At 43.8% G+C, this 13,184-nt stretch overlaps 1 protein-coding gene across 2 annotated transcripts; it reads left to right on the top strand.

Annotated features, from left to right (window-relative positions):
* Positions 1 to 317: 317 nt before the first annotated feature.
* Positions 318 to 12,630, top strand: SIRT7 (sirtuin 7). Of its 2 annotated transcripts, XM_083487031.1 has the most exons (11): positions 318 to 447; positions 2,337 to 3,237; positions 3,408 to 3,545; positions 4,680 to 4,784; positions 6,948 to 7,018; positions 7,164 to 7,236; positions 8,211 to 8,309; positions 8,396 to 8,632; positions 10,533 to 10,613; positions 11,642 to 11,748; positions 12,148 to 12,630. In XM_083487031.1, exons 2-11 carry the CDS (start codon positions 3,142 to 3,144, stop codon positions 12,347 to 12,349), a joined length of 1,209 nt encoding a protein of 402 aa, XP_083343157.1. In that variant the 5' UTR covers positions 318 to 447; positions 2,337 to 3,141; the 3' UTR covers positions 12,350 to 12,630. The 2 variants fall into 2 exon arrangements, with proteins under 2 accessions (XP_083343157.1, XP_083343158.1); XM_083487032.1 differs by lacking the exon at positions 318 to 447 and having other exon boundaries at positions 3,124 to 3,237; positions 3,408 to 3,595.
* The last annotated feature ends 554 nt before the right edge of the window (positions 12,631 to 13,184 follow it).

Here is a 13,184-nt window from a genome sequence, read left to right as displayed (position 1 = left end):
CCGGAGAGCCCCGGCCGTCCCCGTCGCGCAATCGGCTGGATCTCCCTTCAGCAGGCCGTGCTCACAACTCGGCCCAGGGACCCCCAGCAGCGGATCTCCGGCTCAGCTGAAGAATCCGGCAACAAGCCCCCTCCTCCCCAATCGCTCCGCCGAAATACGCTCCAAAACCCCCCAGATAGGCTGCCGGCCGCCAAGTCTAGTGGCGCCCTGAGCGAGGGTCTCTCCCCAACACCGCCACTTCGAACTGCGTTCTCCCGGCTACCCGAGCGAACCAGCGGAAGGACCCCGGTATGGGCCCCCCCAATATTTTTTATAAGTCGGCGCCCCTGATTTTATCACAATACTTGTGCAATTATTACCCATTTGTTGCAAGCAATCCAAGTAACTTCTCTCAAGTTTGCACTTCTGATGCCTTCTTCCCGCACTAGATGGATATTTTCTACCTTTGTAAGTCTTTCTTCAATTAGCATATATGTTGCTGTTCTGCCTGCTGTGTGGAATTGTGTTGTCATCCCTCATGACATCAAATAATTTTTTTTATACTTTTTCCATTTTTTAAAAAAAGAACTGCATCTCCAGTTGTGCTGAGCACTTGGAACATTTCACTACTTAGAAAAAGTTTTAAAAGCATGAAGTCTGTTGCTTTCCTCATCCACTACCCTGCTATTTTTTTAAAAACAATTCTTTGTTGATTTTATGCTGTTCAATTGTAAATAGCCAGTTGTAACTTAAAAAAAAAAAAAGACATTGCAGCAAAGCCATTTCCTTACTAAAGCAGACATAAGGTACTGCACTACTGGAGCTAGAGTTTGACTAGTATTAAGGGTTATATTTTATTTAATTGCTTAAGAGTGGCTAGCTTTTGTATGGACATGCTCAGGTCCTTCAGTCAATCTGGAGGTCAATCTAATTCTGTGTGATTGACTTACATATAAATGGGCCAAGGATGGGGCCATAAATGCAGTTGACCTCAACTTTGTGATTCAGAAAGAGGTCAAAGCACAAGACAAAGGCCCGTTTCTGTTCTCTTGTATTGGGTAAAATCAGAGCATCATAAACTTCCTATATCCCAGGCCAGTAAAAAATTATTGGTGGTTTTTATTCCACAGTGGATGTTGAGATGATGATGATTGATTCATCTACCACCCTTTGTGAAAGACCAAAGGGTTGTTTACAACATAAAACATAAACAGTATATGTCAATATGTCACATGATAGTTATTTAAAGTAGTGTAAAAGAGACATAATTTGTTTTTGTAAATTAGCATGAGAAACAAATCATAATTAACAATGTAATGCATAAAACCTGTGCTATCACACCAGAATTCCATGTATTTTGGTTTTGGCCAGTGCTGCTGGGAGGTACACACTTTGTCTGAAGGCAGCAGTCCTTATTAGCCCCCCACTTCCCCATCAACAATTTTCCAGACCTATTCCGCCCCCTGCCACTCAATTTTGAAAAATAAACCAAACAGACTAAGACTTATTTTAATGTGTTTATTATGATAAGTAATCCATGTGCCTGTGATAGGCTACTGACTTTGTGTGGCTTTTGCTTGCTCATGTCACAACGTTGTTTATAGTCATAACAGGACTATAAGTCAGGACTAAGTCAGACATCTGGAATTACAGGGCAGAACTAGCTGCATAAGCTTCTACAGTACAGTGGTACCTCAGGTTAAGTACTTAATTCGTTCCGGAGGTCGAACCTGAAACTGTTCTTAACCTGAAGCACCACTTTAGCTAATGGGGCCTCCCGCTGCCACCGCGCTGCCGGAGCACGATTTCTGTTCTCATCCTGAAGCAAAGTTCTTAACCTGAGGTAATATTTCTGGGTTAGCGGAGTCTGTAACCTGAAGTGTATGTAACCGAGGTACCACTGTATATGGATGGCTCTGTCTCTCTTTGTGTCTCTTCTTTTAACTTGTGATATTCTTCTATGTTTAACTGTAAGTGAAAAAGAGGTGAAATAAGCATAAGGGACAAAGGAAACTGTTTTATAGAGTCAGATCATTAGACCATCTATCTCAATACAGTATTGTATACAGTACACTGACGGGCAGCAGCTCTCCAGCATTTCAGAAAGAAACATTAACAGCCCTACCTGAAAATGCAGGGATCAAACCTGCAGGTAGAACTGGGGGCGCTTGCTGGTAACAGCAAAGTCGCCGACTTACAGCATGGGGCTTTCATTTCTGCTGTAATTAAAAAAGAAAAGCTAGTGTCCAGCTGTAGCAGCAAGGATGTGCACGGCTTATGGGTATACAGTAATAAGGAACATTTGACAGCTGTCAAATAAGAGAAGGTCAATTGCTCACTTTCTCTGCCTTCCTTAGATCATTTGCTGATGCTGCCAATTGTATAGAAATGACCAGATCTGCGCAGTTGCCTCGATTTCTGATTTTCCATTGGGGAAAAAGTAATCACAGAAAACTGGTGCTTCACAGCAGTTATGAATGCCAGCTGTTGACTCCTTTAGCTGTAATTTCTTGCTCGACCGTCAGGACTGTTAGACAAAATGCTCAGATTGTATCAGCCAACGGTTCATGGGCTTAAGATCTCGGTCCCCTCTTTCGGGAAAACGGCAGGAAGGGAGGTGGATATCAAATCTGAGAACGACCTGGCCAGAACTAGCGCAGCTCCGGCGCGCCTAAGGTTGGAAAGTGCTCGGCTGCCACCACTCTTTCTACCTCAATGCCAGCGCGGAGCAGCGAGATTCTAGCGAAAAGATCCCAGGAAGAGGCGGGCGTCAGGCTAGCCTGAATGCGGACCGGCGCTTTCGATCTACTGCTCGGAAAGCGAGAGCCTCCGGCGCTTTCTCCAGCCGGAGGAGTGAAAGCCGCCATGGGCTGCGAGTCTCTCTTCACGGAAAGAGATGCCTGTAGAGAGCGTCGTCCTTCTGGCATCTCTATGACGGAACCCTTGTAGCCATTGGACCGGAAGTTCCGGCGAGGAGCCTCGTTGGCCCTTCTAGCCTCCTTTGTGAGGAGTTCTGAAAGCGATCCTCGTCACCTTCTGTCTCTCTGAATGGCTGCAAAGTAAGGGCACTCTAGCTTCCTCGGTCGCTGCTCTGGGAGGCCGGAAGCGGAAATAGCGGAAACCACCGGCAGGGCCAGTTGGTACCCGGAAGCCACCGGGACGATGGCGGCTGATTGGAGTTTGAGCCGCTCGGAACGGAAAGCGGCGGCTCGTGCCGAGTTCCTCCGGCAGGAAGAGCAGCGGGAGCGACGGAGACAGGTACAGGACCTGCGGTTGGGGCGAGGGGGTTGTGGGTCTCGGTAGCGCTTGTGGGCGCCGGTGTTTCTGCCTTGCGCCCACGCCCCCTTCTTCCCCATCAACCGCCCCCTTCCTCTGTCTCTCTCTTTCTCTCCCTCCCCGTCTCTTTCTCCCCCGCCGTTCGGTGCCAGGTGTCGCGGATCCTGCGCAAACCGGCGGCCGAGCGGAGCCCCGACGAGGCTGCGCTGCTCTTCGGCTGTCAGGAGATCGTTCGGGATCTGGAGCGACTTGGCAAGAAGCGCGAGAGGCTGCGGCGGCGGCTGGAGGAGGTGTGTGCGCCTTGCTAGCTATGCCCCCCTCGATGCATAAACGAGCGCGAGTGAGTACGGAGGAAGGAGGGTTTCTCGGCGGGGCAGCCACGTCAGTTGCTCGCCGGCGGCAGAAGCAACACCGAGTCACGCGTGGGGCACCCTAAGTGGGCGCTAGTCTGCAAACGAGCCTGTTAGCCTTTACGGTGCTACAGCGACGCTTCACTTCTGTTGGGATTAGAGTGAAGGAGTGAGCTAGTGAGAAGGACGGAGGGGATGAGCATCTGGTATTACCCATGTATACATTTATCTTGCTTGTTCAAGTACTACCTGCGGGTGACAAAACACACAGTGGAAAGTATGTGGCCTGCTTAAGAAATATGTTGTCCAAAGTAAATTCTTTCCTACACTGCTTAGTGTGGCTTGCCTAGGCCTCTGATTTTTTTACTACCTGAGAAAACTTACTCAATTTAAATTTTTTAAAAAATATATATTTAGGCTGTTTTTCTGAGCAAATGTCCATCCATGACAGCTTGTGTTCAAAACCTATATACACTTAGAACTATCCTTTAACAGCAACCCCCACCGTTTTTTAAAGCAGAGCCAGGAAGAACATAGTTCAGTCAGACCATTATCTAGCTGATATATGTCATATTCGGAAGACCAGTTAAAAAGTGAAAAGTGTTTCTGAAAACCCTGCAGTGCTTTATTTTCCTACAGGCAGGGGAGCCAGTTGCTGTTAGAGTAGCATTTAAGTTGTTACAAAATCAAACTTCTGCTACAGCCCAAAGTTGATTTGGTCCATCTGCTTGAAAGTAAGTTCTGTTACATCAGAACGCCTTCTAAAGAAAAATGTTTAGGGTTAATGCTCTTGTTAGCCATCTCCTTGTTCTTGATGAGCTGGTCCCCCCTCACTTATTCCCACATGTCATTAATGTATCCTGTTTCTGACATGTAAGATGTTTCTACTGAAGCTCGCTCTTCTATTTAATGTCCTCCTTTACAAAGCTTGTAGAGTTGAGGACAAAAGAAAGAGAGCAAAGGGAAGAGACTAAAAGACATGGCTGAGTTTATGTCATGTGATTAGAATTGTACAGGGCTTAGCTGAAGTGGTCCTTTGGAAATAATTTCAGTCCCTCATTCATCCACTCTTAGGTTTGTGATGAACCTGAAGAGTTGAAAAGAAAAGTCAGTAAGCTCTCTGCAGCTGTGCAGGGAGCAAAGCATCTCATCATTTACACAGGAGCTGGCATCAGTACGGTAAGACTGTGTGGTTGGCTGTTCTAAAATCACCTGGTACAAGATCCTATAGTGGTTTGTATTTATTAGTGTGTGGCTACACATTATGTTCACCATGCAAGAGCAGTCCAGCTCTGACTCTTGAGAATCCTGTAGGCTCCCTCAGCAACAGATAAATATAGAAGAAACTGTATTCAAACTACTTTTGTTCCCTCCTAGGGACAATTACCTGTTAATGAGAGAGGTAAGCAAAAATAAAACCAGCTTTTTCACCCATGCATGTTTGATTGTGATTCCTGTCCAGTGTTCTCTGTCTGTTGTTTGGGGAGTTTGCAGAACAAGAAGAGCTAGACTGCTCTCTTGTGGTGAGTATAACATGTAGTGTGACTCTTGATGTGAGTTGGGCCACATTCACAAGCGAAACAGAACAACTGTTTTGAACTTATGAAAATAGTTTGTTGTAGTATTGTTAACAGCTTTCTTATTTAGAGGTAGGGAAGAGGCACTCCCAATCTGAAGTATGGGAAATGTGGATACTGAGATGATGGAACAACTGTTTTGAATGTATGCAGGAAAATGGGAAGCTGTCTTATATACAGTCATAGAATTGGTGTGTCTAGCTGAGTATTGCCTATTCTTTTTGTAAGCTGATTTGGGTTTTTTCTACTATCAAATGGTATATAGATTTCATGAAATAAATAAATATACTGACTGACAGCGACTTTTCAGCACTTCAGATGAGACTTTTGTAGCCTAATTGAAGCTGTGACCTTTTGCATGCCAGGCACAGGTGGTGGTGACAACGTTGTGGAGTTGCATGAAATATTGATTTCAGGATTTCAGAAGCATTTTTAACTGATTGGGTGGGAATTCTGGCGTCTCAGAATTCATTTGATTTTGCATTGGATAGTTAATTAGTTGCCTGACTCCCTTTGAGATAGATTAAGGTTTTGCCATAGAAGAGGTTGTGTTAGAACTACTCTGGATAATAAGTGGGTGACATGCTAAATACGTTAAAGGAACGCCAGTTTTAACTGTCACTTTGATTCCTCGTGTCTCAGAGAAACAACTAGCATTTTGCATGCCCACCTAAGAACCAGCCTACATAGCCAGTCTGCATATTATGTTGCTTCATGTTAAGGAACATGTCTCTTTCAATCTAGAATACAGAAGACTCCTTTCAGAAAGCTGTCTCTAACAGGAAAGATGCAGAATCATCATGTTCTTGCCTCTGGCTGTCCCATGTTATTGGGAAGAAAAGAGCATTTTATCAGACTTGCCTTTGGCAAAGCAGCTGTTGGACAGTGGGAGATGCTGTTTGGCTGGCTGGGTTTTTCCATTCTGTTATGTTGTGCAACTACTGTATTTTTTCGTGTATAAGACGAGGATTATTTATTTAAAAATTAAGTTAAAATTTGGGGGTCTTATACACAGATAGTGCAGTGTGGTGACGGGTGATAGGTTGCAGGAGATTGTCATCTTTGATTGGGTGGTTGATTGGTGGATGTGGCAAGATCTGCTGTGGCTTTGCTGCTGCTGCGGCAATTTGGTGGGCAATTGGTGAGTGCTCTTGGCGACCGTGCTTATGATTGATGTCATCGGCAATGCGTGAGAATGTCTGACAATACAGTTATTGTTCTATAAGCTCTGTAACTGGGCAATCCCCTTCAAAAAAAGTTCAACAACTCTGGGCAATCCTCCCCCCCCCAAAAGCTTAACAACTCTTGGCAATCTCCTCCCATTTTCTTAATTTGGAGTCCCCAAAAATAGGGGCGTCTTATACACAGGGGCGTATACTGTGTATATACATGGAAAAATAATCTGCCTTAGCAATTTGGGAGGCAGAAGAGCAGGGCAGATGAATCACATGTTTGCCATGTGAGCAGCATATGAACCTTAAGTGCCCTAGCTAGGAAGAAGTTTGGAATAAGATTTTTCCTGATGGAGAAAGATGTTGAGGCCATTTCTCAGGCAGATTTCAGTATGGTGTTAGTTGACCGATGGGGGTAGGTGCTTGCATAATGAAGGGCCTTCTGTTTTGGATGATGGTAGCAGTGGAGAGATGTCTGAGCAGGAGACTATGGGGGTTGGCAGGGCTTTTAGGATGTGACAGACAAAGTTGCTGATGAGTGTGGCTGTGTATTGCTGAAGGTCCCTTTTCTCTTATGTCTCCTGGTAACACAGGCAGCCTCAATTCCTGACTACAGAGGCCCTAATGGGGTGTGGACAATGCTGCAGAAAGGGAGGAGTATCAGGTAACCAAAACTTGACCGTTCAGATGCTTGCCTGGTGCTTGGGAAATTTCTTAGAAGATCATTTCGGCCTCCTCAGAGAAGGCTCCACTGGAACATGTGAGATTGACTACCGATATTTAATACAGTTTTTCTCTCCACTTGCCAGGGCTGTGGATCTGAGTGAGGCAGAGCCCACACTCACCCACATGAGCATCGCCTGTTTGCACAACCACAAACTGGTAAGGCTGCATATTAGTCAATCCTATACTCCTGGGGGCAAAAAGAGATGGCACCAGTGGGGAACATGTGAATGTGAAATGGATATTATGTCTGGAGAATCTGGGATGCTGGAGAGCCTCTCAGCGCAGAGGATAAAGCCATGCACAAATACTGTATTGTTAGACAAAGTGAATCAGACATGGGGCTTAGAGTAGCAGGAAGATAGGCAGTCTTTGTATGTGTGTTGGAGGCTGGCACTTAGGACTCTGAAAATGAACCTCCCTGTTAGCTACTTGGTTCCTGCACAGGATTGAATTATAGGTTGAAGTGATAGCACATAAATAGATATTACTTGCTGTAAAAGGCAGCAGAAATCCACGAAGAATTAACAGGTTTGTGGCATATTGTATGGGAGGTTTATAGGCTGCTTAACACACTCTGTACTTTCTAGGTTACTTTAAAAGACTGCGGTATGACACTGTATATTGACAGCACCATAGAAGTGATGCGGCATGTGGGTTACAAATACATAGCGTTAATTTTGGCGCACTCCTTCAAGAGCTGTCTGCTCTTGAATGCAATTTCTTAAATTAGGAAATGATGGATTCGGTACCAGTCTGCAAAACCACCCAACTTGACGATATTCTCTCATTTTGAATGCAAAGCTATGCTGTCTTTTATCATTAACTCTGCTACTTTTGCTAACTGGCACCTCAAATAGAGGTGAAACCGTAGTGCTCCCTCCTGTTGAGCAGTTATTGTCCACCCATGCTTTATCAGGCAACCACATTTAGCCACTGTCTCTCTGCTCCTGCTAATCAGCTATATCTCCTCCAGCTATTTTGGCAGAGCAGTGAGAAAGGGAGGGGAAGGTTGGCTATTTAACATGCAAACTGTGCAGATCATATCTTAACTGCTGATAAAGGGAAACAAGAAGTGACTTGCTTTTAACTCTACTTTCTCCATGCTTAACACTCTTGTTTTCCCTGTTTAGGTAAAGCATGTGGTGTCACAAAACTGTGATGGGCTCCACTTGCGCAGTGGGCTCCCTCGGGAAGCCCTATCTGAGCTGCATGGAAACATGTATATAGAGGTGAGCATATGCAGAGAGTGGGGCTTGGTGTGCCATTGTACCATAGGGAATGATAACACAGATTCTGTGCTTCCATTCAAAATTAGGTTTGCACATCCTGCACACCCAATCGTGAATACGTGCGAGTGTTTGACGTGACGGAGCGCACAGCCTTGCACAGGCACCATACCGGCAGAGTGTGCCATAAATGTGGGGCACAACTAAGAGATACAATTGTACACTTTGGGGAGAAGGGCATCTTGCAGCAGCCCTTGAACTGGGAGGCAGCAATAGAGGCTGCAAGCAAAGCAGATGTGATCCTGTGCTTGGGATCTAGCTTGAAGGTAAGGCAGGAGAAAATGTCATTCGATGTACAATTGCACTATACTCTGTAGTGGTTTTATTTCAAAAATTCTAGAATTATATTGGAATCGGCAGACTGACACCTCAATTTATAGTCTTTAAGGTTTATTGTGAAAGTGTTTGCTGCAATGCAGGCACAAATATGTATGTATTTCCCCCTTTGGAGCTTCATAGAAATGTAACAATAGAAGTTTCTGCAACATAGGCACAAATATGTATGCATTTCCTCCTTTGGAGCTTCTTAGAAATGTAACAATACAATCCTTTGAGAATATTTTCCTGTGTCATTGGTTATAGCCAAATATATGCCAGGGAAAGGTTATGGAAACAGATTTCAAATATCTGGTCAAAGATAGGAAGCTCTTTAAAAAAATTAAGTCTGAAAAGGCAAGCATTTCATAAAGCAACTTGGTTTGTATGAATGTCTTGGCTTGCATTCCCCGCCCCCCTTTTCAATTAGAGATTAAAACAGGAGTGGGAAACCTTTGACCCTACAGACATTGGTGAACTGCAATTCCCATCAGCTCTAGCAAGCATGGCTGATGGCCAGGGATGACGAGAGTTGTAGTTCAGCAACATCCGGCGAGCCAAAGGTCCCCAAACCTGGATTAAAGTAAGGATGTATACAGTTAAGTGGTTCATAGCTAAATAACCCAGGATATATATTTTTTAAGTTTCCCAATAAGGCAGTTTGTATTATTTCAACATGTTAGTGTTTGCCTCTCTATGTAAATGACAAATGTAAGAATGAACTAAAGGATACCTGAATTGGCCTTATACCATATTTGAGTAGATCACTATTTTTAAAATATAATCATATAAATCCAGAATGTGTATTCTGGATCTCTTACAGTTAAAATACAGTGGACCCATAACATGTGGTGGTGTTGGGGTTGTGTTCCAAGCATAGCACATAAAGCCAAAATTGCATATGCTCAAAACATGTTGGGAATGCCAAAGGTTTCCTGGATACCTCCATTATATTATTATTATTATTATTATTATTATTTTATTATTATTTTTTTTAATTGCCAAGGGTGTCGAGCTGAATGCGCACAAGTTAAATGTGCATAACTTGCAGGTCTGCTGTATAGCTTTATTGCTGTTAGATCCTGACACTTGCTAGAGAGCGCAATAAGGAAAGGCCCATCTAGTCCAACATGCTTTGCAACAATCCCAGTAGCTAGCTGTTACTAGATGTTCCATCAGGAATTGGCCAGTGTTTTACCAAAGGATCATGTCCTACTCACACTTCTCCCCATCCATCTCCATACTTTAGGGTGTTTTGAGAAAGTATTTTAAGTTTAGAAAGTGTTTCATGTTTCTTGCCAAGTGGGACTGTAGTCCTCTAAGTACATTTCCCTGGGAGGAAGCCGCATTGGAGCTTGACGTCTAGGCCTGTTTCACTGTACGACTTCCGTCTAGCTGAGGTAATAGCTAGCTGAGGTGACTGCTAGTTATGTGTATTTTAATAGTTGCAATACCTGCAAAAGTGTTTGGTTCGAGTCTTTTGGGCATGCTAGCCATTGGACTAGAAATAGGATCAATTAAATTTTAGCAAAAGCCTGTGTGTTGCCCATCATCACTCCAGACAGTACACTTTAGATGTTTACTGGGACTGGTCATTTGCATTTCATAGAAATTCTGCTACAGATGTTGAATCCTGCAAAAGCCTTGGCAACCATGTAATCCTGGAAGTTGGTACCAGAAGACTGTTCCTGCTTCCCACATCCCTTCTAAGTAGTTTGCAATAGGCATTGGTTAAAGCTGAACACAAATGACTAAAGATGAACTTGTGTTGCCAAGTATCTCAAGGTTTGAGACTCCTTCCCTCTTCTAGCACTGATGAATATTTTGGTTGTGTTGTCCTTCTCACAACAGGTTTTGAAGAAGTATCCACATTTGTGGTGCATGAGCAAACCACCCAGACACCGCCCTAAACTCTACATTGTAAATCTCCAGGTTAGTTTGAGCCTTGTCATTTATGGGCAGAGCAATTTGCTCTGGTGATATATGCAAGTGTATATGATTACTTTAGTTGCTTCCATGTGTTTATAGGGTAGGACCAAAGTTCAAGGTTTATTCCGTCATGCAGCTGGACAAATTTTGTGCATTATCAAAAAATTGCGCAATGTGAAATATGTTTTTGTGCAGTTGGGCGTATGGGATTGAATAAAGAGCTAAGTAGTTTCTAAAAGAGAAATAGATAAGAAAAGAAATGTTTAGGTTTAAAGGATATACAAAAAATAAGCACTTGACGTGTCTGAGTAGAATGTATGGTAATGAATGTAACATCCCTATGGACCAAAACTCTCTTCATTGATTGGTCCATGGCTGATAACACACTCCTATTCCATGTTGTCACCGGCAACCTCAGCAGCACCAGCTAGCAAGGGGGCTGCAGGGCGGAGCTCTTCAGCTCTGCTCGCTGATAGGTTGGAATGAAGGGGCAATAGCTTGGCGACCTTCCCGAGTGGCAGTTGCGGTGTCCCATGAGCATCGAGCATCGCAGAGAGTGGGACTGGGAATTAATCAGGAGCAAGTATCTTTGTTAAAGCCCATGCAGAGGGCTCCGTAGCAACCAGCCGTTGCCCAAATCTGCTCCTCAGTCTGCCCAGGCGAACATTGGGAGATTTTCTGGGCCAGGGCGCTCGTTTTTTTTAATCTTGAATTTTTGTGCCCAGGGCAAAAACCCCTGTGGTCCCATCCATGCTATGCCACTGCCTAGAAGCCATCTGGTGGATTCTTACTTATCATTGGTTGAAAGTAATTCTGTAACAAGCCCACATTGTCAGATTTCAAATAAATTTTTATGTTGTTCACATGTTTATATTGAAGTTTTGTTCCTTTGCCATGGGATAAACATGTTACCAACATTTTTACAATAAAAGTGAATACCTAGTACGTGACACATGAGGATCATTGTGAATGTCATGGTAGCAGTGCTAAGTCAGTTCACTTCATTCACAGTATTACTGTTCTGTCTACAGTGGACACCAAAGGATGATCTGGCAGCCCTGAAACTTCATGGGAAATGTGATGATGTGATGAAGCTATTGATGGATGAGCTGGGGCTTCCCGTCCCTTGCTATGACAGGTCAGCAAATATAATGCTCGGCTTGAGCACTGTGCCCTTATGCACTAATACTTCACTCTTGTAGATAGTAGTTTTTTGAATGAGCAGATTCTAAATGTAGGTTCTTCTACATTTAATCTAAATGTTGGTTCTTCTCTGCTTATACAATATCATACACAGAGGCTTATAGTTAAATATAGCTTCTTGTTTCTTCATAATGTGATGTAATTTAAACATGGCTTTTATCAGGAAAGAAATATGCACTGAACATACTTGCACTTGTGAGGACTTGCAGTCCAGCCCTGTTTTACTGGAGTATATCATGCATGGTTCTAAGCACACCCTTTCACTTGATACTTGGGCTTTATGGTAATTCTCTGCGTGCTGGAAACTTAATATTACATATTATTGTGCTTGCAGAACAAAGGACCCCATTTTCTCTTTGGCTGTTCCTCTGCAACCTGAAGAAGAAGGCAGTCATAGCAGGAGAGCTGTGGCTCCACCAGTAGGTCTTCATGAAGTGCAGCTGGGAGAGCAACAGCAGACACCCGTGGGACCCCTTTCTGGCGGCTGGTTTGGCAGGGGCTGTGCAAAAGGCACCAAGAAAAGAAAAGTGTCTTGATAATGGCATTATAAGGGTGTGTTTTTTTTAACCTTGAGGACCAACTGCAGTTGCTAAAATCAGGACAAGACCTTACACCTGCACTGGATTTGACCAGAATTGCTGGGCTAACTGGAAAAACACAGCTGCTATTTTCATAAATGTTTTGTACAACTACTCAGTTTCTAAACAGAGGCTGAAGCCTAGCTTGGTTTCTGCTATGGCTGAGGAGAGGTTGGTGTTTAATACTCAGGGCTGTCAATTATTAAATATTATTAATAAAATAAAACAATAAAAGGCAATGGCCGTGGTTTTTGTAGCACACAGCTTATATTCCCACACTTGTGTTGGTGTCAGCAACGCTGATCACTACCACATTTGGGTGTGCATGTTTTATCTAAACATGGGTCTGTTACAGCAAGGGTTACATTTTCAGAAGATGTGCAGTACAGTGGTGCCAGATTGTTGCAAGTGGTCTTGAGGGTAGGGTTGCCACCCGTCCTGTATAATACAGGATTGCCCTCTATTTCAGTGTAAAATGCTACGTCCTGCATTCAATACAGGAGACAGCTCGTCCTGTATTTCCTCAGCGCTCTTTTTTTTCTGCCAAGTTAGGGATCCTCTCCAAATGCATGTGTGCGAAAGGTCATGTATTTAAGCCCTGGGTAGCAAAGCAGAGACAGATTTACAAATTCATGCGTGTGTGTGTGTGTGATGTGTGACAGATTTCAGAGGGGCCATCCTGTTAGGCTGCAATCGATTGTAATGGATTGTTTTGAAATCACTCAAGCAGCAGATGCGGGGTGGAAATTGCGCCTGCCCAACTATTCTGTATTTTGCCAGAACAAAGATGACA

The sequence above is a fragment of the Podarcis liolepis genome, assembly GCF_965112155.1.
Source record: "Podarcis liolepis genome assembly, chromosome: 2".
NCBI lineage: Eukaryota > Metazoa > Chordata > Lepidosauria > Squamata > Lacertidae > Podarcis > Podarcis liolepis.
Note: the sequence above shows the minus strand (reverse complement) of the source record. Positions and strands in the feature narration are given on the sequence as shown.